The 12,863-nt window shown below is 46.5% G+C and overlaps 1 protein-coding gene across 4 annotated transcripts in view; it reads right to left on the bottom strand.

Moving 5' to 3' along the window:
- Positions 1 to 11,727, bottom strand: part of FBXL2 (F-box and leucine rich repeat protein 2) — a 144,714-nt gene extending 132,987 nt beyond the window's left edge. For all 4 annotated transcript variants that reach the window (XR_007772333.1, XR_007772334.1, XR_007772332.1 and 1 more), the window contains exon 1: positions 11,632 to 11,727. Coding sequence is in view for 1 of the 4 variants with exons in the window: in XM_050938029.1 (XP_050793986.1) it covers positions 11,632 to 11,634 (3 nt within the window). In the remaining 3 variants the exon portion in view is untranslated. The remainder of the gene's footprint in view (positions 1 to 11,631) is intronic.
- Between the last annotated feature and the right edge of the window lie 1,136 nt (positions 11,728 to 12,863).

The following is a 12,863-nucleotide window of genomic DNA, read 5'->3' as shown; positions in this document are numbered from 1 at the left end:
GACAGTGGCATGGAGTGCTTCAACAACAGGCTGAGTAGGTGCAGAATGACTGTGGAATGTGCCTTTGGCAGATTAAAAACATGCTGGTGCTGCCTTTACGCAGGTTAGATCTAAGTGAGGAAAACATTCCAATGGTCATAGCTGCAGGCTCCATAATCTTTGTGAGGCTAAGGGTGAAAAGTTTGCCCTGAGTGGAGCTCCAAGTCATGTTACCTGGCTGCTGATTTCAAGCAGCCTAACACAAGGGCTATTAAAGGGGCACAAGGAGGAGCAATTCGAATCAGGGAGGCTTTGAGGCAACATTTTGATAAGGAGCACTAGTACTCTGTTTTTCTATACAGCAATCTGCCATGCATCATTAAACTCAGTTATCTTATTTGGCCTAGCACTTGTGATGATTCCTGACTGGGATTTGTTGTAAGCAAATTATTAGAATGCATGCATACGTTACTAGCAGCAGCAATCACTACATGTAGGACACAAATAAAGATTGGCTATCTTTCAGAGAGTTTGTTTTTATTAAACACCAATTAACTCACACAAAAGGGTTGGTGGGAATGGAGGTAGGAGCGCTGAGCAGTGGAGGGCTCTCACAGCTGTGCATAAATCCAGCTATCATTTTGGAAGGTGTCTCAAGGGCTGGAGTGAATAGGATATTGAGATGTTTGGGGAAGTTGCAAGGAATGTATGGGAGGAGTTTGGGGAGGGCATAGAAAACAGTTCTCTAGAGGCTGAAGGGGGGGCGAGCATGCATCTGTTCTGCCAGGAGTGTGATTAGGAACTTCAACATCTCTGTTTGCTCCTCTATCACTTTCATCATCTGCTCATGGACCTTTAGAATGCACTCCTCACTATACTTTCTATCCATTTCTCTCATGGCGCTCTGTTTTTTCTGATTGGAGGATTGGAGCATCCCTCTGAATATGTCCTCCGTGCTCCATCTTGGCTGCTTCCTTATCTGGCAGAGGCGCTCCACCAGGGGGTTCCCTGAAGGCCACATCTGCAGAAGCTCAAGAAAATTCACAGAAGCATGATTGTTTGTTCGCTCACAGCACTGAATCATTACAATGAAATACACCTCTTTTAACATAGCAATCACTTTCTCTCTGTCCCTTGGCAAACACACATCTCAACGAACACCCTAAACATGGCAAGTTCAGTCTGGGTGGGCATTCAAAATGGGGCAAGGGTGTTAGTGATGCTTTCAGGGGATCAGTTAAAGCAACTGAGGACAATATTTTAAATTCTGCCACCATTTTCCACAGGCAGGGGTCACTGAAGCCGATATCTCACTCCTGAGGGTGAGCAAGGATGCATCTGCTGCACACGTCTGGGTTCAGATCCGGTCCCTATGCTGCTCTGGTCCCTGCATAAGCGACTGCCGAGTGGCACAGGAAAGTTTCCTACAAACGAGGGAAGAAGCAAAGCAGCTTTCCCAAGGAACCTTCAGCAAAGGATTACCAAGTACTTCCAGGAAAGTTTCCTAGAGATCTCTCTGAAGGGTTCCTCTGAAATCTCTGTGTGCATTAACACACTGTTCCACCACACTGCTTAGCTGAGCAGGTAAATGTGGAGCACACTGAAATACAGCTAGTCTTGTACATTTCTACCCCTTCCTTCACCCACTTCTATAATATTCAGAGCAAAGGACAGCTGTACGCCATGTAACCAAACAGCATCAACTCAAAAAGATTACTTACTCTGCTCCTGCACCATGCTTTCTGGAAACTGAATGCTGGGACTGGCTACACCCCTCTGGATTGGAAGGGAGTTCCTGACTCACGTGGTACTGGACCACCCTGCAGCGGGCTCCACAACGTCCTCCAACTCCACTTCCTTGTCAACAACTTCATCCTTGGGGTTAGGTCCACTTTCCGCTGCCTCCAGTCCCACCAGTCCACAGGGCTCTTGGTGATAGAGGTGGGGTCACTGCAGAGGATGGTATCCAGCTCTCTGTAGAAGCAGCAGCTCTTGGGTGCAGCAATGGAATGACCATTTGCCTCCCTTGCATTCTGGTATACCTGCTTCAGCATCTTTATCTTTGCTCTGCACTGCACCGTGTCTCAGTCATAGCCCTTCTCACACAAGCCACGAGAAATCTGCCCATAAGTATTGAAGTTCTTACAGTTGGAGCAGAGCTGGGACTGGACAGCCTTCTTTTCCCATATACTCAGCAAATCCAACACTCCGCAGTGGTCTAAGTGGGAGAGCGTTTGCCACATGGAGCTGCCATGGCCAGCTGGGAAGATGTGACATGAGCTCTCCATGCCAAGAAAACAGGAAATGGAATTTCAAAAATTTCCACCCTTTAAGGGAGAGGAGGCATGGATGCTTGTTTACCTGGCTGCAGGGCAGCAGAGTTTGAACTGCTAACTAGAGTGGTCATAATGGGCATTGTGGGACACCTCCTGGAGACTATTTACAGTGACAAAACAATGCGCGGCGTCTACATTGGCACTTTGTGGACAAAATTTTGTTGCAAAAAGCTGTCTCTCATCGAGGTGGTTTTATTTTGTTGGCAAAACAGGAGAGTTTTGTCGTCAAAAGTGGCATTGCAGTTTGTACACCTCCACTGTTTTGGTGACAAAAACTGCTTTTTGTCAAAAATCTCTGTAGTGTAGACAATGCCTAAGGCCATCTCTACACTACAACAGCAGCACTATGGTGCTGAAGCTGTGCTGCTGTAGCATAGATGTTTTCTACATCAAGAGAAAATGTTTTCTATTGATGCAGGTAATCCACCTCCCAAAGAAGCAGTAGCTATGTTGGCAGAAGACTCTTAGGCCTTGGCTACACTTGGAGGTTTGCAGCGCTGGGAATTACAGCTGTCTTCGTACAGCTGTGTAGGGAAAGCGCTGGAGTGTGGCCACACTGACAGCTACCAGCGCTGCAGTGTGGCCACATCTGCAGCACTGTTGGGAGTGGTGCATTATGGGCAGCTATCCCACAGAGCACCTCGTCCCATTTTGGCGCCGTGGGTTGTGGGAAGGGGACAGAAGGGTGCGGGTCATTCTGCTTCCTGTCCCAATGCCCCATGATGCATCGCTTCACATCCCAGTAGTCCCTGTTTTTCCATCCACGTTTGGCGCCATTGTGACTCTCCCAATGATTTCTGTGCAGTGCGATTTCTGTGGGAAATGGAGCCCGAACTGCTGAGGAGTATGCTGACGAGTCTTGCCAGCACATCATGTTTGGCAGTTGAGCTATTCCTTAAGCTCCAAAGTGAGGAGGAGTCCGACGATGATTGCGAGTCCCCTGACGCATACGACACGACATTGCCTGTGGCTTTCACGGAAATGCTCAGCACTGTGGAATGCTGCTTTTGGGCTCAGGAAACAAGCACTGACTGGTGGGATCACATCGTCATGGAAGTCTGGGATGACGAGCAGTGGCTGCAGAACTTTCGGATGAGAAAAGCCACTTTCATGCGACTGTGTGAGGAGCTCGCCCCCACCCTGCAGCGAAAGGATACGAGATTGAGAGCTGCCCTGCTGGTGGAGAAGCAGGTGGCTATTGCAATCTGGAAGCTGGCAACTCCAGACAGCTAACGATCGGTCGGGAACCAGTTTGGAGTGGGAAAGTCAACCATTGGAGTCGTTTTGATGCAAGTTTGCAGGGTCATTAATCGCATCCTGCTAAGAAGAACCATGATTCTGGGGAATGTGCAGGACATTGTGGATGGCTTTGCACAAATGGGTTTCCCTAACTGTGGAGGGGCGATAGATGGGACGCATATTCCTATTATGGCACCACCCCACTTAGCATCTGATTACGTTAATCGGAAAGGGTATTTCTCTATGGTTCTTCAGGCACTTGTGGATCATCGTGGGTGTTTCATTGACATTAACGTAGGCTGGCCCGGAAAGGTGCATGATCCACGCATCTTTCGGAACACTGGCATCTTCAGGAAGCTGCAGGCCAGGACTTTTTTCCCCAAACCGGAAGATCACAGTAGGGGATGTCAAAATGCCCATTGTGATCCTTGGAGACCCCGCTTACCCATTAATGTTGTGATTCATGAAACCGTACACAGGGAGCCTTGACAGCAGCAAGGAACGGTTCAACTACAGGCTGAGCTGGTGCCGAATGACTGTGGAGTGTGCTTTTGGCCGTTTAAAAGGGCGCTGGCAATCTCTGTATGGGAAGCTAGACTTAGGGGAAAGCAGCATCCCTGCGGTTATATCCACGTGCTGTACCCTCCATAATATTTGTGAAGGGAAGGGTGAAAGATTCAGTCAGGCATGGACCTCTGAGGTTCAACGCCTGGAGGCTGAATTTGCACAGCCAGAGAGCAGGGCTCCTAGAGAGGCCCAGCACAGGGCTTCAAGGATCAGGGATGCCTTGAGGGAGGAATGTGAGGCTGAAAACCAACAGTAATGTTTGGTGCCTTGCACGGGAGTGAAGTGCAGTGGTTACAATGTTAGTAGGAAACTGTTTTTCCTAAGCTGATTTGCAGTGCCTGTTTCTTTCCTGGGCTAATGTATCTTTGACTTTCTGCAATAATAAAGACTGTTTTCAAAGCCAAGAATTCATTTATTGAAAAGAAAATAACTTTCTTGACAGACACACAACATAGAGATCATAGATTATTAGTGTTGGAAGGGACCTCAGGAGATCATCTAGTCCAACCCCCTGCTCAAAGCAGGGCCAATCCCCAAATAGCCCCCTCAGGGATTGAACTCACAACCCTGGGTTTAGCAGGCCAATTTTGGGAACCTAAAAGGGCAGGGGGGTGTGGTGTGGGACTGTACAGTCACATGTTTGAATATATCCTGTCTGGAGTGCTGTGCAATGACTGCTGCACTTCAGGATGAAAATACTGCATGGTGATGGGGGTTGAGTGCAGAGGGTAAGGGTCTTCGTTCTCAGGGCTGGTTGGTGAACGTACAGGTATTGGAGGCAGCTGGTGGAGGTAAGAACCTGGATGCTGGGGAAGGGGGTTTGGAGCTGACATTGGGGCACAAGCGAAAGAGCTTTGGGACGGGGGGCGGCGGTGCGGTAGTGCTCTGCCTGCATGGCTACAAGCGCCTGGATAGAATCCGCTTGGCGCGCCAGGATGCTTATCAGCTGCTTTGTGCTTTTCTTCCTGGCTGCTGCGTTTCTCTGGCGGATCCTGCTTTCCCTTTCCCTCCAGTCCTGCAGTCCTTATTCTCTCTGGCAGCGTAATCCATAACTGTTTGCAGCAGGTCGTCTTTGCTTTTTCACGGCTTCTTCCGCAGGTTTTGGAGTCTTTGAGCTGCTGTTAAGACGGGCAGCTGAGAACTCAAGGTCGCTTGTGGAAAGGAAAAAAAGGCAACAGTTAACAGAGGCTGCATTGTTTATATCTCAGACAGTTATTCCCAGATAATGAAGGAGTTTACAGTCTTCACTTTAGCATAATTTTCCCATACCAAAGAGAGCACACATAACCCACAGGAGCCCCAAAATGGTGAGTAAGGGGGACTGATTGCTTCAGGGCTCTGCAGGGGTTTCTGTGCATTGGGGAAAGCAAACTGCTGCAGGGGGCACCTACAGTGAACACTCTCCCAACATTTTCCACAGGAGCTAATCCTGGAAGATATCTCGCTGCTGCGGGTCACCTGGGAAGAGCGGGAGGGTCTTCTACAGCAATGCGGATTCCGCTGTGACCCCTATGCAGCTTGCCTGTGTGCAGCAATGGTCCATCCACCCCTCGCGGCACAGTGGCGCGGACACATTAGCCTGACTGGGACAAGGACCACAGTGGCCCTCCCTATAAACTTGCGCAAGCGCATTGCCCACGCTCTGGCTGAAACTTTTGAAGAGATTACCGAGGCCGATTACCGCGACGTGATAGACCACATCAATGGGCTATTCCACATCTAGGCATGCATGCATGCAGCCCTAACCCTCCCTCCTCTCCCAAAACATTTCCATCCTGAAAATAAAAGCCGCTTACCAGGAACCCGCTCCTCTGCTTGTCCTTCACTAAGTACCGTCTGCTGCGACTGGCTACCTTCCTCCTGGCTTGAGAAGAGCTCCTGGCTGCATGCCTCCTGGGACTTTGGGGTGTCTCCCCCCCACCCCAATACCCTCACTCTCGGTTTCCTCCTCCCTCTCCTCCACCTCTCCCCCCTACTCTGAAGTGTCCACCATGGTCCTCGGATTGGCAGTGGGGTCACCCCCAAGTATCATGTCCAGCTCTTTGTAAAAACGGCAGGTCGTGGGGGCAGCACCAGAGCAGTGGTTTCCCTCATGGGCTTTGCAATAGGCACTCCGCAGCTCCTACACTTTAATCCTGCACTGCACTGAGTCCCGGTCATGGCCCCTTTCCAGCAGGGCCCTTGATATCTGCCCATCGGTATCGTAATTCCTACAGCTGAAGCGCAGCTGTGACTGCACAGCTTCCTCCCCCTAAACACTGATAAGGTCCAGCAACTCGCCATTGCTCCATGCTGGGGCTCGTTTCGCGCGTGGGGGCATGGTCACCTGGAAAGATTCACTGATTGCACTCCACACCTGGCTGAGCAAACAGGAAGGGATTTTTAAAATTCCCGGGGCATTTAAAGGGCGGGTCACCTGAGGCCAGGGCAGTAGAGTTTGAACAGATGAGCAGAGTGGCTGAACAGGCGTTCTGGGATACCTCTGAAGGCCAATAACAGCGCTTTTGGTGGCCACACTGGCGGAGCAGCACTGCATCACCAGCGCTGCAATCGTTATTCCCCAGGCAGAGGTGGAGTACAACCAGCGCTGTAGCCAGGGAGATACAGTGCTGTATGTGCCTTGCAAGTGTGGACGGTGAGTAAGTTGCAGCGCTGTAAAGCCACCACCAGTGCTGCAACTCTCCAGTGTAGCCAAGACCTTAGTCAATCCAGCTGCATCTATAGTGGGGTTAGGTCCATTTAACTACATATCACAGTGCACAAACTTTTCACAGTACTGACTGATGTTGCTGAGTTAAGCTACTTTTCAGGTGTAAAGCAGACCTTAGGGACAAAAGCCTGGAATACTGAATGAGTTTAGCAATTATGCAGAGCAGCTGATGGCTGCTTAGTGATTTAGATTTTCAGGACAGAACTGGTTAACCAGTTTATCACTAATCAAATCCAAGAGAAAAAATACAACAACTTGTTGTTTAAGGCTGAAACAGGATAGGAAAAAAAATGCTGGGGCAGGTAATACTTTTCCAAATCAAGAAGCACCTTTTCACGGTAATTCAGAAAGTGATATTTAAAGCCTTGTGTACTCCCATACATTTTTTTCCTAAAGGCAAGTGTACTGTAGACAATGTGATGGGAGGCAACAACCACAGGAAGAGTCAGGGTGACAATATTAAACAAGTTGCACCCTGAACCTTAAAAATTGTTCAAAAAATTCAAAAAGTAATATAAATTCAAAGTGTGGCTCTTGGCAACTGTTGGATTACTCTACTGTTTAAGGCAGAAGGGAATACAAAAACTGTCCTTTGTAAATGTTGGTCCTTATCTGTGTCTTGATTGTGCTTTTACCCTTCCTTGTGTTCCAAAGAAAGGATGGAGGAATCTGACTTTAGCCCCTCTCCAGTAATGGCTAGAAGTACATAAAGTATGCTAGGAGCAATATTGTCTAGAATCAGGAAATGCCCTGTAAGTAGAGCTCCAATAAACATACTGAAAACCTGTGTTTTCTTTTGAAGGGATTATGCTGATCTAACATTGTCAATCAGCTCCTGAGAAACCATACCCATGAAGTAAGTTAGCTCTCAGAGCAGCATTCAGTATTTCAATTATAACAGCATGTTATTCAAGTGAGCTGTCTCCCACATAGGAGCACCTTCACGTGTCCCAATAAGGTGATTGTAGGTTAAAGTCAAACTCCATGTATAAAATGATACATTTTATTCCAGATTTACGGTTAGATACCACAGCCACTGAACTGTGGAAGCCACTGAACTAATTTTGTTATTGATTTAAAATTCTGGCAGAGAAGAGAGAGCGCATATATAAACTCACACACTTACTATGCATATATTCTTCTAATATATTCCCCCCAAAACAAAACATAAATCATATCTTTAAGGCACATATCTAATGGCAAAAAATTTAGTCCAAATGTACAAAAACACTCAACTGTTTTGCAGTTCTTTAAATCAAAGATACATCTTAATGGGCTATCCTTCCCCAAATAAAACAAACAAGGAATCTACCAAAAATGAATCATAAATTACAAATCTGTTTTAATTTTGAATTGTCAATTCTATTTCAGCTTTTAAAATGGGATATTATTCTCTTAAATTATAAGAAAACATCAACATTTCCCATTTTACAGTATTTGATTTGATTTTAGCAACAGTAATTTTTTTAATCTTTTTGGATTCAGCCAATTAAACTGAAAAGTCACACAAACTACAATTAACAATTTTGATCATGTAATAGTCAAACAAGGGTTCTATGACTCTAGGACCTCTCCTGCATCTGTTATCAGATTCCATTTGTTTGATTTTCTATTCTCACCAATAATGATTAATTGAGTAGACTAAAATTAAAAACTTGCGTACACCTGAATCTGGATTTCAAATATTTGAAGATATTCCCATTGACCATTCAAGAAACTTTATAAGTACAAAATGAATACTTCTATGGCATCCAGTTTCAGAAGCAATCTACACTAGAATGCTGTTCACAGGGACTATAATAACCAAATCCCAAGGATCAAAAATAGTCTAATATCATGTCAACTTCTGCTGCATGAAAACATGCTATATGCACATCCTTTCACATTCATAGCATTTTACAATACTGAGCGACGGATCAGAGAGCAGGCTTTGTTCTTTATAAGCTATAAATAAAATATTTCACTCTTTAAAAAAAAGAGAATTTTTAAAAATATCACTGAACTCCAACTTTGCATGAGTTTAAAACAGGAAAGCTGGGTTACATCACTATTTCATTTGACAACTGGAAAAATCAGTTTTACAAAATGTGTATGTACTCTCAGAACAGGGAAATTAATTTTAAATAGGAAATAAAAAGGTTATTAGAAAAACAGATGTGGCATTTCGCTAGAGAATGAAATTAGGAATCTATCAGAAATATGTATTGTAAGGAATGTACATGAACTGAGTGGCTAACTAACTGGCTGAAAGAGCTCTAAGCAGAATCTTTATGAAAAAACTCACAAATTATGAAATCCATCTCGCTCAACTCTGTCATCTTCCTTTTCTGTATCCAAAAACTCTCATGAACAAGGACAGAATTACTGTGCATCTAGTTAACAAGTTATACCAAGTTATGGACTTTTAGCTTACAAAGCACCTGAAACACAGCTAATATTCACCATTTAAGTGATCTAAGATTACCATTCAAAACAACATTGCTATAATTCTGAAATTAGTGTTGCTTTCCTAGACTAAGATAAAAGAGCAGCTATATATCAGTGGAAATCCGACTCTGGCACTCATTTAAAAAAACAAAAACAGGTTTCCACATTTAGCAGCCCTACCTTATCTCAGACTAACTTTAAAGGCACCTCTGTAGCCCTAATTTACTTCCCTTTTACTATTTTGCAGGGAACATCATTGGTTCACCATTACAACAACACCTGGTGTTAACTGGTCAACATAATTTCTTGCTCATTCGATTTAACATCAAACTATTGAAATTATGCAGAACTGAAAGAAAGTGGGGAAACAAAAGCCTTGTTATAATCTTTATAAAGAAAATGGTCCATGTAAAAGTGTTCCCACAGTGAATATTCGAAAATCAAAAACAATATATTCCATGCATTAACAGGTCTTTTTCATTAGCCTTCAAATTAAAAGTATGGGGCTGCCCAACAACTAGGACTCAAATTAGAACAACAAGAGGGCTTATCTAGCATCATTAACTTGATTTCACCTGTGAACAACATTGCCTGTTTACTTTCCAAATTGCAAGTTTGTTGGAATGAGACTGCAAAAAAACTTTTAATTAGAACCTTTACCACCAGCAAAGAGGGAAAATTGCTTATGACAGTCTTCAAAGAAAGTCTATAATTGAATTTCAAAAACAACAAGGAGTGCAGTGGCACCTTAAAGACTAACTGATTTATTTGGGCATAAGCTTTCGTGGGTTAAAGACCCATTTCTTCAGATGCATGGAATGAAAATTACAGATGCAGGCATTATTATACTACATATATAGACAGATACATAGATCTAGATAGACAGATACATAGATATAACTATATATAATTACAGATGCAGGCATTATTGTACTATATTATATAGTATAATAATGCCTGCATCCGTAATTTTCACTCCATGCATCTGAGGAAGTGGGTCTTTTACCCATGAAAGCTTATGCCCAAATAAATCTGTTAGTCTTCAAGGTGCCACTGGACTCCTCGTTGTTTTGATGGATACAGACTAACACGGCTACCCCCTGATATCTGAATCTCAGTAGCTAGAAGGCATCTACTTACACAATATTGACATTGTATAAATTAATGTGTTTTATTTTCAAAATCTTAGTTTTCCCTACATTTAGAAGATGAGTTGTGCCTATTTTAGACTTATTTGGAAGCACTCCATCAATGCAGCTCCTCTGTTGGAAGTGATAATGGAAACACCAGTGTAGGACACTTTTTATGGAGGGGGAAATGGAAGAGGTGCACACCGGATATTGCTCTCAGCAGTACTACATGAAATGGTGGTAAAAGTGTCAGCAACCATCTGAAGTCCATCTGGTGGTGGTGTAATGGAGATTTCCAGATCAAACCTAGCATAAAGATGGCCTCCACAATTAACTGTCTTCCTCCCAGAAACAAAACTGATTACACAGTAGAACAGTGTAGTGCAGCCAAAGGAAATCTCCCTTTTTATTTCCCAATAGGTGTTTATGTTTTGTTTCTTTTAAATGAATACACATTTAAAATGTACAGACTAGTAGCAAGGTTAGAGAGAAGGAAGAAAGGATGGAAATGGTTGCATGTAGAGGAAAAGGAAAGAAACCTTTCACAGGTTATCACCAACTAAAAGCCCTCTACAGAATCAAAGGCAACAACACACAAGATACATCCACACCTCTCTTCTTCCTAGAGCTCCTCCTATCATTTATATTTTTCACAGGTATGAGAACACTACAAGATTATAGACTACCTCTGTGCATATACCACATTTGATTAAACCTGTACAGATCTCTGGTTATACAACCTGCTGCCTCAGAAGACAAGAGTATCCCCAAGTATATCAAAGCATGGCAGAGCTCTGGTCCCCTTCAACAGGAAGCAACCACTGTGAAACAACTTAGGCTCAGGATCCCCTCCAGGAGTCAGTGGAAACACATGTCATATACATACCTCCCTCCTCAAACACAGAGATACATACCACAGCGCACACGCCCCTTCCAGGACCCCCATTCCCTTCCCTCCTACTCACTCACCTCATCCCCTTCTCACTCACCCTGCCGCCTCCCTCCTCCCCATCCCCTCAGCCTCCCCCCCCACACCCAACACCCCTCTCCCCCACACCGCACCCCTCCCCCAATCCCCTCAGCCTCCCCCCCCACACCCAACACCCCTCTCCCCCACACCGCACCCCTCCCCCAATCCACTCAGCCTTCCCCCGTACTCCCCCCCACTACACCCCTCCCCTCAGCCTCCCCCCCCCAGCCAGGGCGCTCGAGTCGCGCGGGTGGACGCCGACACGACACTCACCATGGCAAATGAGCTGCGGCGGGGCCGGTTGTCCTGGTGACAAGGAGCCCAGAGCAGCCACCGCCAGGTGCAGGGTCTGCGCGCGCAGCGAAACCGAGTGGGGTAGACTAGCGGGGCACGTGACCGGGGACACCCCTGCTGATTCGGCTCATCCGCTTCACGTGACCCGAAGGGGCGGAGAGGGGAGAAGACGGGGCGAGAGCGGGGTGTCGCGTGCACACATCAGAGGTCACGTATTCGCGGGGAGGCGGAGCTCGAGGCAGTTGGGCGAGGCGGGAGAGGAGACGCGGCTTGAATGCGGGGTTGCTGGCGGGGAGGAGGGAGAATACTCTGGTGGCAGCAGCGCCCCCTAGAGGCCCGAAGTGGCTGCGCCTCTCTGCTACTACCCACAATGAGCGGCAGCGGGACGGCACGTGCCCCAGAGGCGAGAGCGTTCCCGGGCCAGCGCACGCGCGGTGTCTCGCTCTCCCGGTTAGCCTGGTGCCTTGTGCCCATGTAATCCTCTACCAAAGAAAGCTAGAAGCCTCTGGTAATTGGCTGAGCCTTAACCAGTGGGCGGGGCATTCACTCAGGCCAGGACTTTATAAAGCTGTGCACAAGCGCCCAGGGAGCTTAGCAACCAGGAGCTGCTAACAGGGAGTTTTGCAAGGGGAGTAGGAAGGGAATGGGGGTCCCCTGTCAGTCTCATCTGTGACCCATTGGTCCCCTGAACCTATAAACTGAGCCACATCCAAAACCTTTCTGTTTACAGCAGAGCAGACAGGGAGCTGCAGACGGGAGTTTGAGAGAGGGAGGCTTACAATGGTGAGGAGGACCCGCAACACCTGTGCTAGCACTGCTTCTGTCTCCACCACCTGCGCCTGTAGCCAGACAGAGCACCAAAGCATGGATGCTTTTACCCAGATTCTGGTGTGGGCTTGCAAAGACTGTAATTTGCAATTTCCACTTACTGATATCCAGGCTGGGGGTGGCATCCAATGTGAAAGGTGCCTACTGGTGGAATCTCTCAGGCAGCAGGTGGGAGAGCTACAGGAGGAGGTGGCTAGGCTGAGGAACATCCATATCCATGAGCAATTCCTGGACAGTATCCATGTGGAGACAGCTGACGTAGCTGTCCCAGTTCACAGGACTACCGACGCACCAGTGGAGGAGGAGATGCCTCAGGGTGTATCTGACGCACCAGTGGAGGAGGAGGCTTAGGGTGGACACAGCCAGCTGGTTACTTCTAGCAG

This window comes from Gopherus flavomarginatus, chromosome 2 (assembly GCF_025201925.1).
Source record: "Gopherus flavomarginatus isolate rGopFla2 chromosome 2, rGopFla2.mat.asm, whole genome shotgun sequence".
NCBI lineage: Eukaryota > Metazoa > Chordata > Testudines > Testudinidae > Gopherus > Gopherus flavomarginatus.
Note: the sequence above shows the minus strand (reverse complement) of the source record. Positions and strands in the feature narration are given on the sequence as shown.